General features: G+C 52.0%; 1 protein-coding gene across 1 annotated transcript; it reads left to right on the top strand.

Annotated features, from left to right (window-relative positions):
* The first annotated feature begins 679 nt into the window (after positions 1-679).
* Positions 680-26774, top strand: RASGRF1 (Ras protein specific guanine nucleotide releasing factor 1). Its single transcript, XM_015811931.1, has 27 exons — positions 680-943; positions 8642-8748; positions 9408-9555; positions 10862-10954; positions 11726-11979; positions 12791-12870; positions 13567-13760; positions 13975-14084; positions 15426-15544; positions 16094-16254; positions 16547-16613; positions 18088-18224; positions 18513-18595; positions 19282-19530; positions 19785-20158; positions 20605-20730; positions 21014-21187; positions 21425-21531; positions 21631-21743; positions 22093-22153; positions 22786-22889; positions 23242-23326; positions 24706-24903; positions 25359-25438; positions 25848-25965; positions 26144-26212; positions 26682-26774. Exons 1-27 carry the CDS (start codon positions 680-682, stop codon positions 26772-26774), a joined length of 3768 nt encoding a protein of 1255 aa, XP_015667417.1.
* The last annotated feature ends 314 nt before the right edge of the window (positions 26775-27088 follow it).

Genomic DNA, 27088 nt, shown 5'->3' with positions numbered 1-27088 from the left:
CAGATGGCCCCTCGCGCACATCGGCCGCCAGATGGGCCCGGGGTTCAGGGGACGCAGGCGAGGGGCGCCAACTTCCCCTGCGGGGGGGGGCATCGGCGTCCCCATCTCGCACGGGCGAGGCCCCTTTCGACCGGCCCCGACAAAAGCCGGGTCTGCAGGCGCGGGGAAGGGGCGGCTCCTTGGCGTTGGGAGGCGCCAGAGGGAACCTCAACATAAGCCTCGGCCAAGGAGGCGCGCGGCGGCCGCGGTTGCCAGGACGGGCCCCGGCCGGGAGGGATCCGCTCCCCGGGCTGCGCCGCTGCCACCTGCGCCGCCCCGCCCCGCCCCGCTCGGGCCCCGCCCCCCTCCTGCGGCGCGCGCGGCCACCAGGGAGGGAGGGAGGGAGGAGGGGAGCGGCGCTCCTCCGGCGGGCGGGCCGGCGGGGCGCGCGCAGCCTCCCAGCGCCGCGGCGCTGCCGCAGTTTGCNGCGGCGGCGGCGGCGGCGGCGCTGTCCGGCCAACCTGCCGCTCAGGTGACCGCGGAGCTGGAGGCGCCCGGACCGCGCTGAGCCAGGCGGCGGCGGCGGCGGCGGGCATGCGAGAGGCGGGCCGACGGCGCGAGGGGCTCCGGCCTGCTGGGGCTCCGCTGAGGCGAGCGACGTTGCGGCTGCCGTGGCTGTGAGCCTCCCTGTGCCCGCACCATGCAGAAGGCACTGCGCCTGAACGACGGGCACGCCGTCCACCTGGGGCTGCTGGCCAAGAAGGACGGGGCCCCGCGGGGCTACCTCAGCAAGAGGAGCTCCGACAACACCAAATGGCACCCCAAGTGGTTCGCCCTCCTTCAGAACATGCTGTTCTACTTCGAGAACGACTCCAGTTCCCGGCCGGCTGGCCTCTACCTGTTGGAAGGGTGCCTGTGCGACAGAGCCCCTTCGCCCAAGCCCAAGGATCCGCTGGAGAAGCAGGTGGGATGGGAGCGTGTCGGGGGAGGGAGGGGGCACACTGCTTGAGAAGCGGAGAGGGGCTGGGGGACTCTGAGCCAGGCCAGCCTCTTTGGGGTGCCCCTCTGCATGGGGGAGATCATGTTCGGGAATGTCTCAGCAGTGCCAGGTGCGTTGGGCTGCAGGCAAAGGCAGACTTCACCACCAAGGGCTTGGGATAACCATCCCCCCCTTTCCAAACCTCCCTGACCCCCCCCCTTGCTGCCTAATGAGCTGCATCAGAAGCTGATCCTCCCCCCTTCAGCACCCAAGGCTCAAGTGGCAGGAGCTTCCCCTCCCCATCTTGGAGACATCCAGCCAGAAAATAAGTTAAATGAAGCTGCATGTTTCTTTATAAAATTAAGTATGGTAACCCGTCCAATTAATTAGTCAGCATACTAAAATACAATGCTGCAGGTGGAGGATGTTGTAGGAGGAGAGCTCTGTTAGTCTTTGTGGCAAAAAAAAAATAGTCTAGTAACATCTTTTCAGATTAAAAGGGTCAATAAAATGCCTTTTAATAAAATTGGTTAACTGGAAAAAGTGCTAACAGACTCCTCCTGATTTTCTGGGGGAGGAAAGGAGGAGGCTGTGCTCATCTGCACCCATTCACACTCCCATCTTCTTTCAAATCTGCCTCCCCCAGCCCCACCACCCTCTCTCCCTCCCTCAAGCCAGCCCAGGCCAGCCCACTGGCCTGAAGTGGCAAAAAGCTGGCAAGCAGCCCAGCCTTGACAGATTTCCTAATCTCCTGGGCCCAGAGCCAGTCAGTCTCAGGCCAGTTGCTCAGGAGTTCCAAACTGCCCCCTGGGCTGCACTGCACTGCACAGCCAGAGAAACCTCAGCTCCGTGCTGGAAATGCACCCCCAGACTCTGTCCCCAGCCCTGCAATTTGGAAGAGCTTGTGAAGCTCCTTGAAGAACTGATCCTACTTGGAACCAGCATACTCAGTAACCCAGGAGACCATACCGGAGGCTAGCTTACAAGTGCAGATATTGGGAAGCAAGAGTCTGGGTGGTGGGGTGGGGGGTGTCTCATGATGAGGAGGAGCCTCACATGACTCTGTAGATTTGGTAGATAAAAGAAGGAAAGGATCGTCCAGCCAGAGCCAAGAGCAAAGGGGGCCTCGCACGGATGGCGTTGTCGAGGTCATTCCACAACTGTAACCCCGTGGTCTTTCCGTCTAGAAGGAAAGGGTTTAGTTTTACTAAAATATCGGTTCCCTGTCTACCCGTCTAATGGACGGAAAAGGTTAAGTGGGAGAAGACCCCTCCACAAAGAGAGAGAGAAAGAGAGAGACCATAGGATATATCTTTCGGGCAAAAGTTTTAGAAAAAGACGAAACACTATTCTTTTCCAATATAATCTCGGCAGCAATATTTATTTGGTGTTTTTAAATATTCAGAACATTTCATTACCTCAATACATTCTTGGAATGGTAGCCCAGGCCATTCCCATATTGGCCCAAAGGGGTGAGATTGTTGAGATTCCAGACTGCCTAAACGAGGAAATCTAGTCTTAACATGGTCAGGAAAAGAACCACATTGCGTCTTCTGGAGTCAGGTGAAAGGTGGGTCACTTGGTCTGCTGCTCGCACAGCTTCCCTTGATAGGAATGCCAGGACATCCGTTCCCCTGTTGCATCTCCTCCTTGCTGGCATTTTAGAAACCAAGAGGAAGAAAACAGGTGGAGAAGGACCTGACCTGGGCCGGTTTCTAGTAACTGCCCATTCTGGCCCAAGTGGCCAGCTGCCAGACCACATGGCAGGAGCCGTCTAGTTCAGGCCAGGCCAGTGAGGTTCTCAAGAAAGCTCACTTGGAGGACTGGCTGCTACTTCTTTCTTGGCCTCTCCTTCCTCAGGGCGCTTTGGGAAACCAACTCAACTGTGGGGTCCTAGATCATCTTTTGCTACAGATGATCGCAAGGGACTATCTGTTTCTCAGGTTTTCTGTGGACATAATAGTCTTCCACATCTTGGTTATTCAAAGCATTTTTCCTGTCTCAGATCAACACCAAAACAACTGCAATTAAATTACAATTAAAGGACTCCCTGCAACTGATTTACTATTGCAGGATCTTATTCCACTCTGCCTTATTTCTGCTCCATGTATATGCACATGGTCTGGGGACCACCAGCCCAATGATGAGGTGTTTCCTTCAGTGCTCTAAGATGCAACGCAGCAGCCCTGGAGTTTTAAAGTGTTTAGAGATTTCCTGATTAGATTTCTGTCAAGATGAATTTACAACCCTGTTTCCTCAACCTAGAAATGGCAGCCTCTTCTCACACAACAGGTCCACTAAAGGGGCCAAGGGTTCTGCCTTTTCTTTGCTCTCTGTTGGCCTTGCTTGGGCTCCATTGGTTTTGACTCTGCTTCTTCTTGCATTGCCAGCAAACCCTTTTCTTCTTTTGAGCATCCTCTGCTCCCTTCAACTCATTCTGAGCACCAGAACTTTCTAACAACCTCTCTAAAATTCTGGACCTTCCCGCTGTACTTGTGATTCTTTCTCCAGAATGTGCCCTCTTCTGTTCTGCTTCTTTGGCTGTCTTCCCTTGGTTCTCATTTGGAATAGTCTTTTAGCATCTCTTTGTTAAATAACTTCTGTCCACCTTGCGCTCATCTTCTCATTTACATCTAATTGTTCTGTATGGATTAAAACCCACTTTCTGGTAGACATGCTTTCAAGATGAGTTTGATTTCCTTAGGAGAATCTTCCTTACATGGTTCCCTATCCTAATATTACTGCGGCATCCACTTGGCCTAGTAAGATTTCCTGACTGAGTCAGGTAAAGCAAGGGTAGCTAAAGTTCATGTGCTTTCTTCTACCTTCTGAGAGAGAAAATGCCAGCAAAATAGTAAGTTGGGGATTTCCTTAAAGGGCCATGCTTGGCAGAGTTTGCCTGCTAACACATGTTAGGGCAGTTAAAGTCTCCCATTATTACCACTTCATGTCTCTGGAAAGATCTTTGCTTTTGGTAATCACTTCCATACTTTTTCCGTAGTTGAATTGTCAGTAGTAGATAGCAAGTATAAGCATTGCTTTTATTCACTGTTCCGCATGCTTTAAACAATGTACTTTCAACAGCACCAACAAGTGCTTTCCCTTGAGTTGAACTGTAGATTTTATAGTTCAGCTGCTGCTGCTCCCCCTCCTCCTCCTCCTCTCTTTCTGTAACTTCTTTTCAAGAAGATTCATTTCTTCCTTCTCAATCATGAGAGCCATCCTACCAGCTCTCCAAATATGATCTCATTTGATCATATTTCCCATATTGTGATGGATAATGCCATGAGCTGGGTTAATATTCTTGATCGTTCATTGTGTAATAGGAAGAGATAGTTATATAATTATGCTGTCTCCTTTATTTCTGCAGGATACAAATCCTTATTTCAAATTCTTCTGGAGTTTTATCTCCAATCTTAATAAGGCAACCTTGGAAGTTGTAGATACTCCATCACTGGAAGTTTTCAAGGAGAGGTTGGACAGCCATTTGTCCGGAATGGTTTACTGTCTCCTGCTTGAGCAGGGGATTGGACTAGAACAGGGGTAGGCAACCTTGGCTTTTTTATGACTTGTGGACTTCAACTCCCAGAATTCTTGAGCCAGCCATGCTAGCTCAGGAATTCTGGGAGTTGAAGTCCACGAGTCATAAAAGAGCCAAGGTTGCCTACCCCTGGACTAGAAGGTTCCTCCCAATCATATGTCCTAGGATTCAATAGAAAGGCTTCTTCATCAACATGGAAAAGCTTCTATGGTCCCTTCTCTCCCTGCTCATCCTTTCTCCCTGGCCTTCCACTCCTCCTCCTCTTCCTCCTCTTTCTACAGCCCATAAGTATTTATCTAAGGTTTTTAGTTGGAGTTGTACCTCAAAAGATTAAACCTAAAATTCTCCTGATTAGGGTCACCGCACTTCACCACACATTTCTAACTACTCCTTGTGCCCCGCAGCCAATCGTTCAAGACAGTGGCTCCTGAAAACAAACCTCTCCTGTCCATGGCCTTTGTCTAACCGCTCAGTTTAACTGGCAATTTCCCTTTTCCTGAATGAGAAACCACCTGAAACCCCAGAATATTGATTTCCTTCCAGAATCCACAATGATGCAGTTATAGCTGTTACTGCAGAATCATCTGTCCCCATATAGAATAGCAGAAAGGGGAAATTGACAGTCAGCTTGATAAATCTTGGAAATTGTTCTGTCACATTGCTAATCTGTGCTCCTGAGAGACAAACTTGTTTCATGAGACACTGGGCTTATTGTCATCTTTCATTTTTATTCCACATTGAAGGGAATCAGCAGCTTCCAGGTATGCCGTTTTGCAGGATGAATTGTGACTCCTTCTGCCCTTCAGGGACCCACTCTCCTGACTCCCTTTCCAGAATCTCTTTCCTCCACTGAAGATTGACAACCTCTTTTTTTTGGTTAGGGTTTGAATTTGATTCTGAGTTCCAGGCTTAGAAAATACTTTCTCCATTTCTCATTTCCGGCTGTCCTTCTTGTCTCTTTTTTACAGGTGCACGCGTGCGCACATACACACCAGTTCCTGTTATTATACTCCTTTTATTTCATCCAGCATGCCTTTGCTCTTTATCATGTCACTCACTGTTCCCAGCTGTCTTTTCCTTCAGGCACCGGAGCCTGCATTTGCTGCAAAGGACTCCTTAGTTGTGCTCAGAAGTTGGAGATGCACACCATAAGTCTTGCAAGTCTCCTTTTAGAGTGTCCTCCCTCTATTTTCTCTTGGGCTGAGGAAATGGGTTTTCTCAAGGCATAGCAAGAGGAGCGCTGTTTCCTCCCCCTGGCTCCCGTTCATGCTTCGCACAGCCCCCCCCTTTTCCCCAAAGCTCTAGATCTATAAATACCCTTATGTGTCCTCTGGTACAGGCACAACTGCTGGCTGAAGCGTTACCAAGTAGATTAAAGGTGCTAGTCCTGTTGATCCTTGGTTTGGGAAGCTGTCCCTGTGCAAGCATGGAGGCATTTGGAAGTGAGCAGAAGACATGCAGCCCCCTGTCCTTTCATCAATTCAGAGATCAGTTCTGATTTAAGATCAGAAAGAACGGCAGATCTTTTGCAGGATAAGGCCCTGCACACATTGGCATAGACGTGTGCTATGATTTGCTGCCCTTCACGTAATCAGCATGTGCCAGTGAGAAGAGCTATATTTAGATGAGAAAACCCTCATCTCCTTGGCCTCATCTGCAATGTTTCCAGGGTGCTGCTGAAACTGTATCCAGCAGGATGCCCTTGAAGCAGGCAAGCCAGATTGTGTGTGTGTGTGTGGGGTGGGGGGGGGGAACAGAGGTAATTGGAAGCTCCCCAGTGCAAAAGCCTGGCTGATCAGCATCTCAAGAGCCATTGGCATGACCTGGCACACTTCCAGGGAGCTCTGCCATCCTTTGGCATAGCTCTATCCCTTAGTTCCCCCCAAACTGCTGAGTGCTCTGTCTGATAGCAGGTGGGGTCCACGCAAAGCTCCGACGTCTCTTGTGTGGGTCCAGGTGACATTTCTAGGCCCAGCAAAGGGAGCCACGATCTGCTCTTCGCTGTCTCTGTCGCACTTTCTTTCTCAGCCCAGAACACAAAGGCCTCGGGAGGGAAAAGGCGGAGATGCATCGGGAGGGTGATCCAAGTGTTATGGAAAAGGAAACTGGTCCCAAGCCATTAATCAGGCAGAGCAAAGCCCAGGTAACCTGAGCACTTGCTGACTGGGTGGAAATCCCTCTCTGGGACTCCTCTGGGACGTCCACAGGGCTGCGCTCAGTTAGAATGTGGCCGTTATCCTTCCAAGCTGCCTCTTGACCTATTTTGGCAAAGATGCCGACACCCCTATTCTGCCTATTTACAAGCTCAGGAACGTGGGGTGAGCCGTGCTAGGTGGAGCAATTGCCCAGAGCAGCCTCAACCTGGCAAGGGAGGCCCCTGTGTGCTCACCGCCTGGCAGCCCCGACCACTGTGGGAGCTGGGGGTCGATCTCTGCCTGCCAGGATCTCCCCCCAGGTTGCATTTGGGGTCTGCACTGATTAGAGCTGTGGAAGCAGAAGGGGGCAGCTCAGTGCTTCCTTACTTGTTTCCCCACTTAATCGATTGGATCTGTGGCTATCCAGAATATTCCGTTTCCTAGGAGACTGTAGAAAGGAGAGCAAATGAACTGCAAGAACTCTTTTGCTGGGCTAGAAGCTTCCCTGATGAAAATTAACACAACAAGAATAAATGCCAAAGGAAGCTAAAAATAGCCTGTCCTGAGTCTGCTCAGCTCCTCGACAAGGCAGCCTGAAACAAACCGGGGCCTCCCCCCTCTGTTTGGCTGAGACCGAACACCAGGGCTTATCCAACAGGCTGACAGGTCCATGAAGTCTAGAATTAAAGCAATAATTAATATCCGATCAAAGCTATTTATTAACAACTATTAAAGGCTCACAGCATACAGTGCAGTCACGTAACCGTTTGGTATTCGGTGGTAGAACTGCAGTTTATAGGTCAATAGCTCTTCAGCTAATGCATCTTAATGGCATTGGGCAATACCCAAGACATCAAAGAAGATGACGTGCTAAAAGGCCTCTCCGAGATCCACAGCAGTTGCCTCTAAGTTCCCTTTCAGACCTTCCATCCTGATGCCGGTGCAGGAATCCTCTCTGCACCGCAGAGACTCCACACCCCTCAGGGCAGCCTCTTCCACGGTGCAACAACTCTTAACCTCAGGATGTTCTTGCTCATGTTCCACCAAAATCTCTTCCCTTGTACTTTCTGATCCTCTCCCTGGGAACAACTTTGTGCTCCATCTTGTGACACGTCTCTCCCCAAAGTCCTCCATCCTGCAGTCAAGGCTGAGCCCTGCCCTTCAGTCGTTCCTCATAAGTGACTCCTTCCAAGTCCCTGGTCATCTTGGTTGCTTTAATCTGACTTGTGCCAATTTTTCAGTGGAAATCCTTCATGACCAACACAGCCTGTAGAAAAAAAATATGAGTTGTTTTGATGTTTTTGTTGAAGTAGCCCAGGATTGCATCTGGCGGTTGGTTGGGTAGTTTTCCCAACTACATCAAACTGTTAGCTCATATTCAGCTTAGGCTTCAGCAAGGCACAAGATCCTTTCTACATATATTGTTGCCTGCTGTGATTTTCCCTAACCTAACCTATAACCCAGACCCTTGATTTTTTCCTAACCAGAAGTAAAAATTTGCTTTATCTCTGTTGAAATTCATCTTGTTGGGAAGGGAAGCATGCAGGTGAGGCTTGGACTAGGTTGTTCAACATCTTCAAGGCCAGCCATCCTGAGAATGGCATGCATGAGGGCGGTGGGGAGCATCTGGACCAGAGACGTTTCCAAAACATCTTCCTAGCCGATGATTGGACTCCGTCTGCCTGACTATTGGGTGGTGGGTTATTTTCAATTTGTCTTTTTCGTGTGTGTTGGCTTCAGACCTTGCCTGACTTTTGCTGCATTCTGTTCTTTCTTAGTAAAAGTTCCTTTTCTCTGAATCTATGGAGCCAAGGGTTTTCTTTCCTAGGAATTGATCGGAGGCAACTCTGACACTTATTGTGATTCTGATTTTTAGTTCGTTGGTTTTAATGTTACATTCTATACATTTTATTATTTAAGCCATCTTGAATCTTTGCGAAGAAAAAGATGGGGCGGTATGAATGTAATAATAAATAACAGAAAGACCATTTCTCTTTATTTTTATAGCATTATTTTACGGTTAACTTCAATCATGAGAACCAGAAAACTCTGGAGCTTAGAACCGAGGATGCCAAGGATTGTGATGAGTGGGTAGCAGCTATCAGTCGTGCCAGGTAAGGACCTCTGGCAGAAATGCCTCCCCAGGACAGCTCCTGACAGGCTGAGCCTGATGGAGGGAGAGCAGCTGGAGGGAAGGGCTGCCTTGCTCCTTCCCATTATCTGAGGGCCCGGTGGGGGAGGGAGCACGCAGGGGGCTTCCTTCTTTCATGGGCTGCCCACAAGCAGCCACTCTGAGGCTGCCAGGATGGCAAAAGAATTCTTGGTTTGTTTTTTTTAATAGTTTTAAGGCTTTTATAATCAATAATGATAGTGGTTTTACATAGAATAGAATAGAATAGAATAGAATAGAATAGAATAGAATAGAATAGAATAGAGCCGTACGTTCGGCAGAGTTGCTTTCATTTGGATTCCTGCACAAAATAGGGGGCTGCATCTGAGGGCCTCAAAGGTTGCTTCCAATCCAACTGTCCCCAAATCCTATGATTCCGTAAAACTTCTTAGCAATAGCAGTTCTTCAGAAAAGAGGTTGGAAGCGAATTAGCAGGTTGAAAATAATTTGCTCCACAGGAAGAGCCTGGCCCGGGAGCCCACTGTGGCTGTGCAGTGAGGCTGGGGGCATCACGAACGTCAGGCCTGGAGGGGTTTTGGAGCTGGCAGAAAGGAGGACAACTTTTAACAGCTCCTGTCTCTTCTCTGCCGTCTCTTCCCACAGTTACGGGACTCTCGCCACAGAGCACGAAGCCTTAATGCAGAAGTACCTCCATTTACTTCAGATTGTGGAGACCGAAAAAACAGTTGCCAAGCAACTCAGGCAACAAATTGAAGATGGAGAAATAGAGACAGAGCGCCTGAAATCAGAGGTAGGGAGCCCAGCCTCAAAACGTGCTGCCAGCAGCTCGAAGTGTGAGGGAATTGGGTATGTGGCTATTTTGAGCGCCATTCCGTCATGCCGCCTGCTTCGCGTGCAGGGGCCCTGGCCAAATGCCTCCAAGCGCCTGGCCTCCTGCCAGAGAGAGGGTTCCTGATGCACAGGTGAGGCAAATGGTGAGCCGATCCTGAACAGGCACCTGGGGAGGCACTTAGTGGGTCACGAGACTCCATGACTTGGAGTTCCTGGGACAGGGAACTTCCTGTGTTGAAAGCCATTGTGCCCCAATTGGTTTTGATTGGAAAAACCCTCTCTGTGGAGCTCCTGAGACCTAAGGGCAGACATGGTATCCGTGGATAGCAAAAAACTGCAGTATTTGTCTGGAAGAGAATAGAGTACAATTCTGGCAGAAGGACAAAAATTGTACATCAAGGGATTTTGGAAAAATCTGGCTCCATAATATCTGGAAATGTCCTTTGCCTGTATTCTGACGGCTTAGGCTGTAAAGCCTCTTTAAGCCCGGAAGTCCACAGTAGGAGACTCTAGGAAAGTGTGACAGTTATTTAAAAAGGCCAAGCAAACCATAATCTCAACCTTTTTGATTGATTATGGAGCTTCTGCATTCAAATGTTTGTTGCACTTCCATTTGTGCTCTTTGAAGTGCAGATCAAATGGCCCTTTATACGCATATGCAAATACCGACGATTGCATTGATTGTGTTGGAGTTGGGCTGTTTTGTTCCCAAGATGATTTATTTGGACAGCTCTAAATAGGCTGCCCTGGGTGCTCCCCAAAAGGCCAGGTGAGTCTTCCAGGGGCCGAGCTCTGGGCAAGGCTTGCCTGGGCAGTTTGTTTCATCTCTGGGATGGGGGCATTGAGGGCTGTCAGAGGCACCCAAGAGAAAACGGAGGCGACCGCTGCCTGTTTAGCAAGACAGAGAAGGCCTCTGTTTAAGCTCTGTGTGTGTGAACAAGGGACTGAGCCCACATCTCAGCTGGAACACCAGGCCCGTGGAGAGGTTTATGGAAGCTGTTCCATGCACCCTGGTTTCTCCTCCTTCCACAGTAAATCTGCTTTGCTCGCCCCTGAGCATTTGCTGCTGGGTGGAAGAAGGACTCAGAAGCAGGGAGGTCAAAGTGCAGAATTGCCTCAGCGCCACAACTCCTACACATGCTCCTAATATAAGCCCTACCCCCAAAATAAGCCTGGGGGTGTGCCCGAGGAAGGCAGCCCAGCGGCGTCCGGGCTTCGCTGCCCTCCTTGCCTGAGCCTGTTTCTGCTTTTCTCTGTCCCGGCAGATGGCCGCCTTACTTAAGGAGCACGAGCGCATCCAGGCCAACCAGGCCAACGTGCCAAACGACGATGACATCGACATCAAGAAGATCAAGAAGGTGAGGAGCCACTTTTGCCCTCAGCTCCATCACGGGGGTGGAGGAAAAGCCCATGTTCAGACCTGTGAGAAGAAGTCTCCTTGCCCACTCCTGAAGGCCTCTTTCCTTCCCTCAGGGCCGGAAGGGAACCCCCCCTCCCCAGCATATTGCTGGAAGACTTGAGTGTTCATTCATCCTAAGACATGAGCCCCTCCCCTGCCAGCTCCTCCTGATCAGTCACACTATTCCAAGTCACATCCTCAGTCCAGGGACTCAGCCACCAGGCCCCCGGCCCCGAAGTGAGCCTCAGGAGCATTTCTTGGGTTCAGGGCTTCACCTTGCTCTGCATCCATTCAAAGACAGCCCACTTTTGGCCATCTTCCCTACTAGAATCTCATCTTTGAGGAGCGCTTTTACCCAGCCCTTTTGGACATGGTCTTGCAACTCTTCATTCAGGGAGACTGGGCTGTCATAAATACGAGCCAGTTGCCAAGTGTCTGAATTTTTGTAATACACTAAATGAACTGTTGTAAGTTGAAGACTACCTGTATACGCTTAAATATGGTTCAGATAAAGGAGCATTAACCATCGCAGAACCATAAACTGCACCAAAACAGTTGATGAAAATAATGCAAGACTTTGGAGAATCAATGTTCAAAAGCCAAAAATAATTTCAAGACATTGAACACAAGATTTCCCATGGAAGGATCTGACTGCCAGATAATAGATCCAGGGAAGGATCTGGGATTGCGTTTGACAGGCAATAATCTGGAATCTCCTCTCTGAAAACAGGTCCAGAGTTTCCTCCGGGGGTGGCTATGCAGAAGGAAGTGGAAGACCATCATCCAGGATTACATCCGCTCCCCTCACGCGGACAGCATGCGGAAGAGGAACCAGGTGGTCTTCAGCATGTTGGAAGCCGAAGCCGAGTACGTGCAGCAGTTGCACATCCTCGTCAACAACTTTCTGCGCCCACTGAGGATGGCGGCCAGTTCTAAAAAGCCCTCCATCACGCATGATGATGTCAGCAGCATCTTCCTGAACAGGTGAGTAGGAAGGAGTCTGGCTAAGGAAAGCCACTGCTTTCACCCTTGCTCATAAATGCCATCAGACCGCTGGGGGCCTGCCTTCCGGTCAGTGCCCTGCCTCATGCCTTTTAAAACAGGTGAGGGAACCTGGGGTGGGAGGGGCTTGGCCTAAGGGGGACAGTTTCTTTCTCAGGAATCTAGGAGCAGGGAATCGAGATTGAGCAGAAAAGGGGTGGAATTCAACTTGTGTCTTCCAAGTCTCTTTGGAGGCCATAGCTGAGCTTTTGGGAGAGACGGGGGGGGGGGGGGAGAAGGAGACGTAGCCACGTAATTCCCTTCATAGGATCTCTAAGGCGTTCTCTCTTAAGAAGGTCTAGACTTCTACTCTCTCATTCCCAAGGTGACAGGTTGTGAAATCACGGATTTGGGTTCAGGAAAGGCAGATTCCAGTTGCGCTTCCTTAACAAACAAGCAAATGTCTATGAAGATTCTCAGTCATCCAGGTCATAGTCTCGTGAAAAAGCAGCTTTGGGATGACAAATTCATAAGCGGGTGATGCTCCCCCATGATTGGCTGCTCTCTCAGACTTTAAGATTTGGTGATCATTTTCCTTTGATTCAGAAGACCAATGCAGAGAGCTGGTTGAGGAAAAACTCAGCATGCGTCTCCTCCTCCTCTGCTGTGCACTATGGAACAGCCTCTGGGCAATTAACATTTTCTTCCCAGCAAAATGAGTATTCACAGGTGATAAGCCAAACACACTTGCCCCCTCCTCCAGTGCCAGGTTTTCAGTTCCTAACTTCCTGGTCCGTATTTCTTTCTTTTTTAGTGAAACCATCATGTTTTTACACCAGATCTTTTACCAGGGCTTAAAAGCACGCATCTCTAGCTGGCCAACCTTGGTGCTTGGTGAGTGTAAAGAAATTTGCTGTTTACCCAGTTTGAGATTAAACCAAACATGTGCTAGGGGTCTATTTTCCAGGCATCCAGAGGGGGTGGGGTGCCAGGCTGCCATTCCAGGCAAACTGAGTATTCTGAGTATCCCCTGGTTTGGGAAGGGAGATTCTTCCTGCCTCCAGCCAGAGGTGCAGCCAGGATCTGTTGTACTTTTCAGAGCTTAGATTTCCCCCCCATACTTGGGGCTACCTGCACCTTTTATTCAGCTACTTGGGCAACTACACACACACACACAGACACCTGTTTGCCACTGCTGAGTCAAAGCCCTTTCCATCCGTCCTTGGCTCAGATGCCGACATGAAGTTCACCGCTCTCCTGGCTGAGCTCCATCGTGCCTGTCTGGGCTGCACCTGAGCTGGTCCCTGCCAAATGTCACATCCAGACTTTGAATGTGCCGCATGTGATAAGCAATGTGGCTGCCCCCTCCCCACAATTTTGTGCCCAGGTTATCATCCACCCATCACAGTAATTCAGCAGGAGTATTGGGGAGCACCTCAAGGCTCCTTTGCAGGTCTCCCCCTCCCCCAGAATGCAATGGCCGAGCCCTCTGCCCTGCCATGGAGCTTCCCCCAGCAGTGGGACTCTGCCGCCCGCCTGGACCTGCCTCTCCCCCCTCAGCCGCTCACTGCTCGCTTGCCTTTGCCACAGCGGATCTCTTCGACATCCTCCTGCCAATGCTCAACATCTACCAGGAGTTTGTTCGGAACCACCAGTACAGCCTGCAGATCCTGGCCCACTGCAAGCAGAACCGGGATTTCGATAAGCTCTTGAAGCACTACGAGGCCAAGCCTGACTGTGAGGAGCGGACGCTGGAGACTTTCCTGACCTACCCCATGTTTCAGGTGAAGCTGTGGGGCACCAGGTCAACTTAGGCACTAACATGATGCACACCTGGAGAAAGCCCCATTTTGGGTCATTGTAAGGTGTCCTGGAAATGCCAAACTGAAGGCTGGACACAAATGACACAACCCTCTGAAGCTTGGGGGAGGCCCTTGCCTGGGCAAGCCAAAGCACCAACTCGGTCCCTGGTTCTCTTCTCTCTTGTGTCTCCACCAGATCCCCAGGTACATCCTGACCCTGCATGAGCTGCTGGCCCACACGCCCCACGAGCACGTCGAGAGGAACAGCCTGGACTACGCCAAGTCCAAGTTGGAGGAACTCTCCAGGTCAGAGGGGCTGATGGCTGCTTCACGGGGAGGGGGCAGCAGAATGCGGGCAGCAGGCCCCCTCGGTACCCATCACTGGGGGCCTTTTTCAGAGAAAGCCCTCCTGATCCATGTCCCCTTTGGTCCCACTTTTCTCAGCTGCACAAGGAAAGCTGGGGCAGATTCTGCTTGGTGAAGCAGCCTCTCAGGGAGGCTTTTATGGCACGAGGATCCATTTGAGTTTCCAGTCAGGGAAGGGTTGGTGCTCTGCCCTCCGGCTCTGAAACCGTTTACCCTGCCCAGAGTTTTGGTGCTGATCTTCATAAGGGCGTTTTATGCACACCAATGCAATAGCAGTCGTTCAAGAGCCGTCTCCTGACTGGTTCTCTCCAGATGGGTTGGACTACAGTGCCCATAACTGGCAGGCACTGGTCTTCCAGGAGCAAAGAGTCATTGTAGCTGGGGGGGGGGAGACTCAAGGCTGGTGAAGCCGATCCAAGAAATGGTCTCCCCACAATGTGAAGATCTTCATCATCTTTTTAAAAAATGCCGAATTTCTCACATTTTTGTATAATTATCACTTTGGGAAAAATAAGCAGCCATCTGCACTTAAGCAGAAACACAGAGTACAGGATGTGTGAAGCAGATAATGACAAGGCAACATATGTTATTTTAGAACTGCAGAGACGCTTCTTCCCAAATGCCTTTCAGGGAGAGAAAATGCTCTCTGGAGGACCTCAGAGGCGCTTATTTTATCAGTCCCCCATTGTCACCAGGCAAAGCTGAAGCTCAGCTCCCTCAAACAGCTGATGGCTCCTGCTTGCCCTTCATCTCTGGGCCCTCCCAGAGTGGCCCCCGTGCCCCCCCCCCAGGTTTCTCTTTGAGGCGAGTGCCCAGATGGGCTGCCGGCTTTTCCCCCAGGACAGGGCTAGGCAACCTTGGCTCCTTTATGACTCGTGGACTTCAACTCCCAGAATTCCTGAGCCAGCATTTATATTTTGTCCTCTCACTCTAAAAATTATCCCTTCTTTCCATTTTCTACTTTTTCTAATAATCAAATCCCAGGTTCATTCTTTCGGCTTTCAGCAAAAAGCATTCCATAAAATGTTTCCAATCTTTGACAAATGCCACTGTTGTCTTTTCCCTGATCAAACAAGTCAGTTTTGCCATCTCTGCCATTCTGCCGACTTCACCAGCCTTCCTCCCGTGGGGGCATTTTAGTCTTTCTGTTTTTGGCACAAAATAATCTCGCTGCAGCTGCCATGTATAAAAACCACCTTCAGAGGCCCTTTCGAGTTGAGCGTCCAGGAGTCCCAGCAAGAAAAGTCCTGGTTTCAGGCTGACTGGTCTCTTCCTGCGTAGGATAATGCACGACGAAGTGAGTGAAACAGAGAACATTCGGAAGAACTTGGCAATCGAGCGGATGATCACTGAAGGCTGCGAAATCCTCCTGGACACCAGCCAGACCTTCGTGAGACAAGGTAGCCCATGAGCCTTCTGGCCTCCAGACCTAAGAGCTGGAGATCCTCTAGGAAAGGGCAGCCCTGGAGGGAGCCCTGAGGGGGGCGGCTCAGCAGCTCCTCTTTCTCAGATAGCTCCGGGGCTGGTCCAGAGAAGTTCAAGGCTGGGAGATTCAGGACAAGAGTTATTAAAGTGGAAAAGCTGCCACGGCCATCGAGGAATGGCCCGGTTCCTTTCATGGGCTGCCTGTAACCATGCCCACCGATGACCTTGAAAGGATGAGTCACTGGGAACAGGCTCCCCAAGGCTACGTTAGGGATACTATAGCTTTCCTCTGAGAGGAAGCCAGCTTGATGCTGCTGCTGCTGGGAGACCCGGGAGGTTTTCAGTCCCGTTCTTCTCAGCTCCATCCCTGCAGGCCCCCTCTGGAAGCCCCTGGGCAGGGGTTTGGGCTGCGCAGGGTCCCCACCCCAGGCTGCCACCCTGGTCTGCTGTCTTTATGCGCTGCTGGAGAGGAGCCGGTGTCCCCGGGGCCAAGGGCTGTGACGGCAGGGCCTCTCCTCCCACAGGGTCCCTCATCCAAGTGCCGATGTCTGAGAAGGGGAAGGTGACGCGTGGACGGCTGGGCTCCCTGTCCCTGAGAAAGGAGGGGGAGAGGCAGTGCTTCCTCTTCTCCAAACACCTGATCATTTGCACCCGGGGCTCCGGAGGGAAGCTGCACTTGACGAAGGTGAGAGAGGCAGAGCATCCAGCAGCAGGTCGCTCTAGAGTATCTGGGGGGGGGGCATTGATCCGCAACCTCCCATATCGAAGGCCACACAATTTCTACAGCAGCTACTGCACAGGGAGGGGGACCCCCCACACACCGACTTGACTGGAGGGTACATGTGTGGCAACAGGATGCCGAGTGCGCCTGGTGGAGGGGGAATGAGCATTTCTCTCCTGTTGGGTGGAGGAGATGTAGCAGGAGGATCAGGGAGCAGAGAGGCTCTCACGAAAGGCCTCCCCTGTGCTTTCTCCAGAATGGCGGGGTGATTTCACTCATTGACTGCACGCTGGTGGAAGATACGGAAAGCACGGATGAGGACCGTATGTATCCCTGGAGCAGTCCCACTCTCCCGCCCGCCCCGCCTGGAACACAGCTTGTCCACCCAGCCCAGCTGGCATCTGGCCCTTAAGCACCACCACCACCACCACCCCCCTCGCTGCTCTTTCCTGGCTCCCTGCTGCCCTTTGCAGCACTGGGGTTCCCTGTCCCTCCCCATAAGCCGGGTCTGTTTAGGGCACTTATACACTTTCTCCTCCGTGGACGCTGGGGATGAGCATACCTGGGAGTAGGGACTTCAGAGACTCTCCTGTCCAAGCAGGAGAGGTGTGACCCAGGCCACGAGAGGGCTGTCTGACCACCACTCCCCCGAACCTATAAAGCAGGCAGCCAGGGAAAGCACAGCAGGCAGCTCTAAGAGAAGATCGACAGCCTTCACTGGCGTTTCCCATTGCTAAATGAAGGCTTTTAATGGGGTTTCTCACTTCAAAGAATGCCTCAGTTCATGACCCTGGGAGCTGATCTCAGAAGCAAAACACAAGCCTGGGGCTGCCGCAGGGAGGAGGGGATTATTTCTCCCCTGCTCCCTTCCTCCGAGCACCAGCTGCCTCATCCATCCCTCTCAGAATAGCAGAGTTGGAAGGGACCTCGGAGGTCTTCTAGTCCAACCCCCTGCTCAAGCAGGAAACCCTCTACCATTCCAGACAAGTGGCTGTCCAGTCTCGTCTTAAAAGCCTCCAATGATGGAACACCCACAACTTCTGGAGGGAAGCTGTTCCACTGGTTAATTGTTCTCACTGTCAGGAAATTTCTCCTTAATTCCAGGTTGCTTTGTTCCTTGATTAGTTTCCATCCATTGTTTCTTGTCCTGCCTTCAGGTGCTTTGGAAAATAGGTCAACCCCCTCTTCTTTGTGGCAGCCCCCCAAATATTGAAACAGTGCTGTCATGTCACCCCTACTCCTTCTTTTCACAAACCTAGCCATACCTAATTCCTGTAACTGTTTTAGCCTCCAGCCCCCTAATAATTTTTGTTGCTCTTCTCTGCACTCTTTCCACATCTTTTTTATATCATGGTGATCAAAACTGGATGCAATATTCCAAGTGTGGTCTCACCAAGGTTTTATAAAGTGGTATTAACACTTCATATGATCTTAATTAGATCCCTCTGTTAATGCAGCCAAAGACTGCATGGGTTTTTTTGGCGGCTGCCGCCCTCTGTTGGCTCATATTTTAAGTGATTGTCCACTAGGACTCCAAGATACCTCTTGCAGTTTCTGCTATCACACTCTTCCATTCTTGCACCAGCAGCCGTAAAAGGGTGGCTGCTGCGCATTGAAAGAGCTGCCCTTTCAGCCCCTAAGCAGGTGAAAAGGATTTTGCACCAAAATGAACATCCTGCTGCGCAAGCTGGAGGCTAAAGGCCCAGCCCAGCTTGTTCCCCTCCTTTCACTTACCCCCATTCTCTCTCTTCCCACGGTCACCTTCTTAAATTGTTTCTCTCCTTCCTCAAATAAAAGAAAAGGGATCTGGGCAAGATACGGAGCACCTTGACTTCAAGATCGTGGTGGAGCCTAAAGACACTGCCCCCTACACCATTATCCTGGTGGCATCATCCAGGCAAGAAAAGGCTGCATGGACCAGCGATATCAGCCAGGTAAGAACAGTTTCACCATGAAGAACCAACACTTTCTGGCCAGGCAGCGTTAGGGATGTTAGGACCTGGGGCTGTAGAAGAGCCCTTCACTGTTTTTCAACATGCAAGGCATCCCTGGACTAAATCAAAGATGAATAAGCACATTTGGAAGAGGAAGTAGTTGCCAAACGAGCCAATGTCTACAAGAGACACACACGTCTCCCAAAGATCCATTGGGAAAATTAGCAGAGCACAACTGGTACCCTTCCCATCAGTCCTGCTTCCTGAAACCTCTTTTCCCTGTTTCAGTGTGTAGACAACATCCGATGCAACGGCCTCATGATGAACGCCTTTGAAGAAAATTCAAAAGTTTCTGTTCCGCAGATGATCAAGTAAGGAATGCAGTTGTGTTTGTCCAGAACTGCTGGGGGCATTTTTAGTGCTACCCCTAATTTAAAAAGGCTTCCTGCCAGCAAAGCCATCGATAACACGGGGAGTTGGTACCACAACTTATTCTGGGTCAAGTGCTGTGTATTGAATAGCACAGTGCGGACAGTGCTCCAGAACTGTGCGAGGACAAGGCAAAAACTGCACAATCGGGCTCACCTGTGGCGCGTGTATCTTTTCAGGCAACGGAGATGCTCGCCGGTGTCTCACTGGCCTGAACCTCTGAGAACTGAATACTGGACGGGATGTTTTGGCTGGAGCCAAAAGTCTTTTAGAATAACAGAGCTGGAGGTCACTTGAAATTATATCAATTCCACTAGCAAGTAAATGCAGTTTAAAAGAAATAAATGAATTAACTATATCTGGATGGTTATCTGTTATTTAATAACATTGTAAATCACTTTGGGATTTTCTGTAATAAAAAATAGCGTGGACTCATTTCAAAACGGCGGTGACCTCTTCTGAATGCTGAGGTTGCTGAGCCACAGCATCCCAGCCAGCGTCCTCTCCAGCCCTGGGACGTTCAGGCCAGTGAGACACTGAGGAGCTCCTGGCTGCCTGAAAAGATACAATTGCCACAGAGGAGCCTGATTTCCTGCGCTTCCTCCCTCCGTCCCTCTCAATTCTCCAGGTCAGACACCAGCCTGTACTGTGACGACGTTGACATTCGGTTCAGCAAGACCATGAACTCCTGCAAGGTCCTCCAGATCCGCTATGCCAGTGTGGGGCGTCTCCTGGAAAGACTGACAGACCTGAGATTCCTCAGCATTGACTTTCTCAACACCTTCCTGCACTCTTACCGGGTCTTCACCACAGCTATGACTGTGTTGGACAAGCTGATCACCATCTACAAGAAACCCATCAGTGCAATTCCTGCCAGGTGAGCCTTTGTCAGCCAAGTAGGGGAAGCTCAAAATAGGGAAATGAGGTGGGTTGCAGAACCCAGGTGGGGCCACCTGAAATGCCTCTTTGCCTAGAAATCCTAAAGCAACGAGAGAGAAAGAGAGGGAGGGGAGAGGGAGGGAGGGAGAGATTAGCTTTATTCTGGTCTAGGGGACATTTTATAGGCTTTGCAACGTAGAGGAGGAAGGAGACGCCCCCATGATAGCTTTATCCCTGGATATCTTCCGCCAGGTCCCTGGAACTTTTGTTTGCCAGCAGCCAGAACACGAAACTCCTCTACGGAGAACCACCCAAGTCTCCACGTGCCAACCGGAAGTTTTCCTCCCCTCCCCCCCTGTCCATCACCAAGTCATCCTCACCAAGCCGGAGGAGAAAGTTGTCCTTGAACATTCCCATTATCACAGGAGGGAAAGCCCTGGAGCTGGCCGCCCTGAGCTGCTCTTCCAACGGTTATGCAAGCATGTATTCCTCCACCATGTCGCCGTTCAGCAAAACCACCCTGGACATCAACAAGCTTTACGTGTCCAGCAGCTACTCCAATAAAATATCCGATGAGGGAGAAGGGAGCACAGACAAGGCAGAGGAAGCACTTCTGAGCAAGACAGGTGAGCACCTTCTGGCAGGGAGGAGCAAAAGGTGGTCAGGAGCCACGTGGAGGAAGCCCCAAGAGCAGCTCAGGGGGAGGAGTTAGTGGAAAGGTGCCAGGTGGGTGGGTAGACGTGGCAGTGAGACTTCACGCCCCCCCCAAAAAAATCTCAGGAGACGGGCCAGCCTGGGAAGAGGTTTGGGGCCACCTTCTCCAGTGCAGGCCTGGGCATCACACAGCTTTGGATTCCTGGTGCTGTTTTCTGCATTGGGTTAATTTTGGATGAAGAAATCTGACAGACCCAAGCGAATGGCTTCTATCCCCCATACCTGGGTGAATCTGTTGAAAGCAGAGAGGGGCTGACAGGTATGGAACCTTTAGCTACCTTCCCTTCAAAGCCTCCTCCTCCTCCTCCTCCCCTCACAACATTTGGGAGAAAGGTCATAAAGCTGCTTCTTTTGCCAGGCTCCGAAGAGTCTCCCCGAGAAGATTCTGCCTTTGAGGCAGCCCCAAGTGAGGAGGCAGACCCAGAGGCATCACCCACCAAGTCTCCAACAACACCCAAACTGGTCAGAGGCAAGAACTCTTCAGGTAAACTCACTGTGGGGAAGGGGGGGATGGCCAAGAGAAGCCATCTGCCCTCTTGGCAGGAGACCACACTGGGGTGTTCTGGTGCACCACAGCAGGGAGCATCTGTGGGTGATGCTGGTCCTGGCCTCTGTGGGGGTGCAAAGGGTCAACATTAGCCTTTGTGCGCTGCTCTTTTCCCAAGCGGACAGGCCTTCTGGTCCTCTCGGGGAAGCCCAGGGGAGGGACTTGCTGGACGGGATCAGTCCTGCTGAATTGCCTCCCCCCAACCCCAACCCCCGTGCAGAGTTCCCTTTGTTCTCCTACAACAATGGAGTGGTGATGACTTCTTGCCGAGAGTTGGAGAACAGCCGCAGCAGCGCTCTCTCGGCCGCCTCTGCGTTCGCCATTGCCACTGCCGGAGCCAACGAGGGTACCCCGACCAAAGAGAAGTACCGCAGAATGTCGTTGGCCAGCCCAGGTGGGAGAAGAGGAAGGGTCCTCTGGGCCGGGTGGTTCCTCCCCTTCCCGGGCCCCGCAGACCTTCCAGGGAGCCTTGGAAGAGCTGCTGCCTGCAGGAGGAGGCAAGGCAATGGCTGGGGCCATCTTCCAGGGCAGGGTCAGGCTGGCCACTACAGGCCTCCTGCTGACCCTGCCTGGGCCCCAGAGAGCCCGACTCTCGGGTGGGTTTCCAGGCTGACTCTCTCTCGCCCTGCAGGCTTCCCTTCTGACCAAAGGAACAGTGACAAAGAGTTCGTGATCAGGAGGGCGGCAACCAACCGGGTGCTCAACGTCCTGAGGCACTGGGTCTCCAAGCATGCCCAGGTACGGCCCGGCCGGCAAAGAAAGCCCTGGGCTGAAGGGGGCTGTGCTTGCCTGGCCAGCCGGCCTCATTGTGGCTTGTGGAAAATATCTCTTTGATAGGACTTTGAAACCAACGAGGAACTCAAGTATAAAGTGATCAGCTTTCTGGAGGAAGTGATACACGACCCAGAACTCCTGACTCAAGAGAGAAAAGCCGCCGGCAACATCATAAGGCAGGTCACGCGGGTCGTCATCTGACTCCTGCCAGAGACGGGGGGGTCCTAATCCAAGCCGGGGACGGGACTGGGTGGGACCCGGATGGCCCCGAGTGCTGCCGTTAGCTCAGGGCAAGCGGCTGGTCCCGTGGCCTGACTTTCTGATGCAAAGGAGAAGGTTTTTGAGGCGGCTTCATCTTCCTTTGCTTTGAGGGAACAGACTCCCGTGATCTCTGTCCCCTGAGGCCCTGGGTGGAGACGCTGAGAGCCACACAGGCCCTCCCCAGAATACGCTGAAGCCATTAACTCCCAGCTGTTGCCACTGGAAACTCACTGCTGCAATTCTCCATTTCTACTTGTCTGCCAGGACCCTGACCCAGGATGACCCCGGAGACAACCAGATCACCCTGGAAGAGATCCTGCAAATGGTAATGTCTTCTGGGTCCCCAAGTGGGTCACAAAGAAGCCTGGGCTGGTTGGCTGGTTGGCTGGTTGGCTGGTTGGTTGGTTGGTTGGTTGGTTGGTTGGTTGGTTGTTGGTTGGTTAGTTAGTTAGTTAGTTAGTTATGTCCTGTCTTTATTATATTTGCAAATTACTCAAGGCTAACTGGGCAGGGGTCTCAGCCGTCAGGGAGGGGTTAAGGGGGCAGGTCAGATGGGCATTCCCTTCCCCCTCCTTCCTGCCCCAATATGCCCCTGCTAGCCTGCCAGGATAAAGGCAGCTGGGGGGGGGCTTTTGGGGTGGAGAGTTCTCCTGGACACAGCGTGCATTTCACCTCTTAATCCACTCCCCCCCACGCCCCCCCCAATGAATACCTGGCGCTGCTTCCTTCATGTACGGTCTGGGGTGTTCTGGGAGGTGAAGAGGTGTGGTTGGAGCTGCTGCCTGTGCACTGGGGTGTCCTACCAGAAAGTCCTAGCCTGGCGTGACCCCCTTCCCTCCCCAAGAACAGGAAGAGGCTGCGTCCGGCAGGATCCGCCTCCCTCTGGCCCAGTGTATTCTTTTGCTTCGCCTTCATTTGGGGACCCCCATCCAAGCAGCCCTTCTTTTCCCCTTTCAGGCTATGGGGGTCAAGGCTGAACCCTTTGAAAATCACTCGGCTTTAGAAATAGCTGAGCAGCTCACCTTATTGGATCACCTGGTCTTCAAAACAATACCCTATGAGTGAGTACTGAGCCCTTTGACATGTATGTGGAAGTGCAGCCAAGCTGAAGAACGTGGAATTGCATTCAGCCAGGGGGCTCCTGTGGCTGATTTTGCAAATACAGGTCTAAACAAAGATGAAGATGATTGTGTCGTAGACACACCATTTCCTAGACAACTGTCACCCCCATCACATCCACGGGGCTTGTGGGAGTAAGTCTGCTTCTCCCCTCCCTCCACTTGCAAAGACCTTAAAAGGAGACATCCACATGGAGGGCCTTTCCTCAAGTACTTCCTGTGCAGGACAGGGTGGGCCAGGCAGGGAGAAATTCTGGAGAGGGCCCAGCTCACCCTGAGACCTCTTGTTTTTCAGAGAATTCTTTGGACAAGGATGGATGAAGATGGAAAAGAACGAGCGAACACCCTATATCCTGATGAACACAAAGCACTTCAATGATGTGAGTGCCACTGCTGTGGGTCCAAGTCTCAGAGGAGTTTTGCAAGGGCAGCTCAGAATTCAGGACACAGACTTTGCCCTTGTGCAGAACATGCAGTAACAGGGACTCTTGTTCCTCTTGCTTGTCCAGACTCACCTCATCCTAATGGGTAGAACTGTGCCTCCTTTTCCAGGGGAAAATATTCCAGCCTGCTTGAATGAGAGTTGAAAGGCTCTGGGCTTCCCATGTTCAACTGCCCATCTGCATTGTTTACAAAAGTCCTCCTCCACCACCACTGTGATGGGGGGGTCCCAGGGCCCCCTTAGAGGGCAGCTCCTCTGGACAACTATCAGTGCTCTATTCTGAGGGTGTGAAAGATGCATGGAAGGGCTGGTCCTTTCCTGGCCAGAGAATTCTTTCTTCCTTTGGAGAGGACAGTGCTACAAAAAGCAACCTTTCCTTTTGGGATGATCCCCAAAGGGCCCTAATGAATTTAAGAGCATTGCAGTTCAGGAGCTCTTTTGAATAACTGGCTGTGAATATGCTGGGTGACAGTTTAGACTGCTGCTTAGACAGTTGACAGTCCCCTCCCTTTTAGTCCAGGATGGGGGTTGAAAAAAGAAGATTTTCACAGATCTTTCTTTATTCATATCGGAAGCACCTACAAATTATGGACATGTAACGTTCAACACTGAGCAAATAAAATAATTATAAAATAGATCATAGAAATATAGCACGTATAAAAAGTATATAAATAAATCAGATTAAATCTAAATGCCCTTCGCCACTACCGGGCCCAGCATTTTCTCTCGGCAGCATGACGTCTCCCTCCGCCTGCGCTGAAGGATCTCCCAGGCACAGCAGCCCCTGTGAGAGGAATCGCTCTTCTCCACCTTCAGGCACGGGGTCTTCTATAGGGAAGCCCCATTTTCTTAGATTGTCCTTTGAACTTCCTGCACACTCCGTTCAGCAATTTCCATACCAGCCAAGGCTGTTCTCGGCCAGGCGGCAGACAGCTGCATGGTTGTGCCCAGATTTTCACAAATCATTTTCATGTGTCATTTTATTGCACGATCCTTAATATTTGGGCACTTCATAACCAAGCCAGGAAGGTGATGTTAAGCTCAGTTCTGGAAGGGTAAAGTTGCTGAGAGTAATTGAAATAATCTGTGAGCCCTAATGGATGCCTGGAACACTGCCCGGAACTGGGGGTCTCCCTTCTGCTCTGAGCAGGATGATGTGGGGCAGACTTGCCCACTAGCACCTGGTTGAGCTTCCCTCTGTCTTGGTCCCCCCCCCCTTTCTCCGTGGAGGCAAGAGGCTTTTCTCATCATTTGGGGCTGCACACAAACACTTCAGGGGCTGTAATGTCCACCCCCCCTCCCTGATGACCCCTGCAGATCAGCAACCTGATCGCCTCTGAGATCCTCTGCAGTGAGGACGTGGCTGCCCGGGTGAGCATAATCGAGAAGTGGGTGGCCGTGGCTGACATTTGCCGGTGTCTGCACAACTACAATGCCGTTCTGGAGATCACCTCGGCCTTCAACCGCAGTGCCATCTTCCGCCTGAAGAAGACATGGATGAAGGTGTCAAAGCCGGTGAGTGCTCAAGGAGCCCCACTGCCAAAGCTGCGCACTCGGGACCCAGACCCAGAAGGAGGGGACTGTTTCTTTGACCTCTAATGAATGAATCTGTTAGCCACTGCACTTTCTCCCTTAATTCTTCCACTTCCTGGACTGATTCTTTGATTGTGGGTCCTTGGTGCTCTCCAAGATGGGTTGCTTGCTTGCAGATGTTTCATTACCTGAATAGGTAACCTCATCAGTGCACTTCAATGCTAGGTAGCACTGGATGTTGTTTGATCATCAGGCTCTGCAGGGCCGTCAGGGGCTCTAAGGCTTAGCCCCCCCATCTCCATTTCCATCTGGCAGTTCCGACTCTGAGGACCCCAGGGCTTCTCTGCCCACCTGGAGCCAGGCGGGGGCCCCAATGGCCGCTCCAGCCCAGGCTCCCTTCCCCCTTGGGCTCCTCTCATTCTTTCCCTTCTTCCCAGACCAAAGCTGTGATCGACAAGCTGCAGCGGCTGGTATCTTCAGAAGGACGATTTAAAAACTTGAGGGAAGCTCTGAAAAAGTAAGTTGCCTCTGCTGCTCCCGCCTGCGGGTTGGAGGCCAGGAGGGCCTTGCCCAGCCCGGGCAGCCGGCAGGCAGACTCCGGGAGAGGAGAGCCAAAGGGGCAGGCGGCACACAGCCCTGCCCACGTAGATGCTGCCGTGGCAAGAGCCAGGCACGTGGCCAGCAGGAGACTGAGGGGCGGCAGGCAGGCGTCCCCTGCCCCACTCCCAGATGGGCAGAGAAGCCCTGGGGCCCTTGGCAGGGAGGGGGAGTTGATGGGCTGCCAGCCCTTGGGATGCCGCTGAGGCAGAGCAGTATGCAAAAGGGACCGAAGAAACCATTTTTCAGGAGATAGAGGGTGTTCATCTTTGGGAACCAGCCCTGTTGCCTTTGTCCTGCCGGCTGAATGTCTCTTTTCTGCCTCTCAGTTGTGACCCTCCTTGCGTCCCTTACCTGGGCATGTACCTCACGGACCTGGCGTTCATTGAAGAGGGCACTCCCAATTACACCGAGGACGGCCTGGTGAACTTCTCCAAAATGAGGATGGTGAGCTCCCTGGCAGGGGCACAGAATCGCCCTCCCCCTAGCCGGCTGCCTGCCTGACTCTGCCATAGGGCCCCCAGCACGGTGCCGATGCTTTCCCAGCCCAGCCCTTCTCCCTGGGAGCATCGCCTGCTGTTTGGCAACCTTTGGGCACAGGGGCCTCTCTCCTCTCTCCCTGTAGATCTCCCACATCATCCGAGAGATCCGGCAGTTTCAGCAGACGGCCTACAAGATCGAGCATCAGGCCAAGGTAGGATCCTGCGGCTGCTCAGCTCCCTGCACAAGGAGAGGGTTGGGGTGGGGTGGGGGAAAAAGACCGTCATCTGGGGGGGGAGGCTCTTGGCCCCGGGGAAGAGGCAGGGCTTTGTGCTACTGGGGCACAGGCTCTCCCTGAACTCTCGGGGTGGCATGTCCTGGAGGAGAAGCTGTCTGGGGGGTGCAGAGTCCTGCTTTAGACACGTGGTTCCTTCAGTGACCTACAAGCAGACAAGCCTCCAGCCCAGCCGGCTGCCAGCAAAGCCTCAACTTTCCTCCTGCAGCTTCTTTCCTGAAAAGGGTGGGGTGAAGGGTGATGCCTCTCAACTGGCGCCCAGGGAGGATGCTCTGGGGGAGACCCTCTTGGCCCAGTCTGGTTCTCTCTCCCCACTGACTGGCACTGGGGCCGATGCCCCCCCTGGGCTCCCCGGCCTCTTCTGCCCCTGCTCTTCTCTCTCTTCCAGGTCACGGAGTACCTCCTAGATCAGTCGTTTGTGATGGATGAAGAGGGTCTCTATGATGCGTCTCTGAAGATAGAGCCAAAGCTCCCCACCTAAGAACACAGCAGCTGCACCCACCAGCCCGGGACCCAGGGATGTGTCTGGCCTCTCCCCTCTTGTTTCTTGACTTCCTCCCACCGCTTTTCCTCCCCCCTCTTTCCCCCCCACCCACTACTCAATCTTTGCACTGTCAACGGGCAGGCTTGGTTTTGATCAAACCGATTTTCTTCTCTGTTGACTCTTTGGGGGCAACCGGACTGGATGGATTCAGGACTGGGGTGCTGGGGGCCAGGCACCTCACTTGCCCTGGAGCCCCAGCTTTCTTGGCCTCTGTACTTTGGCCCTGATGCCCCTGTAGTGTGGAAAGCTCA

Source organism: Protobothrops mucrosquamatus, unplaced genomic scaffold (genome assembly GCF_001527695.2).
Source record: "Protobothrops mucrosquamatus isolate PMUCROS unplaced genomic scaffold, P.Mucros_1.0 scaffold56, whole genome shotgun sequence".
In the NCBI taxonomy this organism is placed as follows: domain Eukaryota; kingdom Metazoa; phylum Chordata; class Lepidosauria; order Squamata; family Viperidae; genus Protobothrops; species Protobothrops mucrosquamatus.
The sequence above is the reverse complement of the archived record's forward strand: the minus strand, read 5'-3'. Positions and strand labels throughout refer to the sequence as shown.

What these genes read in the sequence shown, in the direction of transcription:
- RASGRF1 (XM_015811931.1), top strand. Translation starts at nt 680, where the DNA reads ATGCAGAAGGCACTGCGCCTGAACGACGGGCACGCCGTCCACCTGGGG. An exon ending in CCAGACCTTCGTGAGACAAG is followed by an intron (nt 15,545 to 16,093) that starts GTAGCCCATGAG and finishes CTCCTCCCACAG; the next exon opens with GGTCCCTCATCCAAGTGCCG. An exon ending in GGAAGCTGCACTTGACGAAG is followed by an intron (nt 16,255 to 16,546) that starts GTGAGAGAGGCA and finishes TGCTTTCTCCAG; the next exon opens with AATGGCGGGGTGATTTCACT.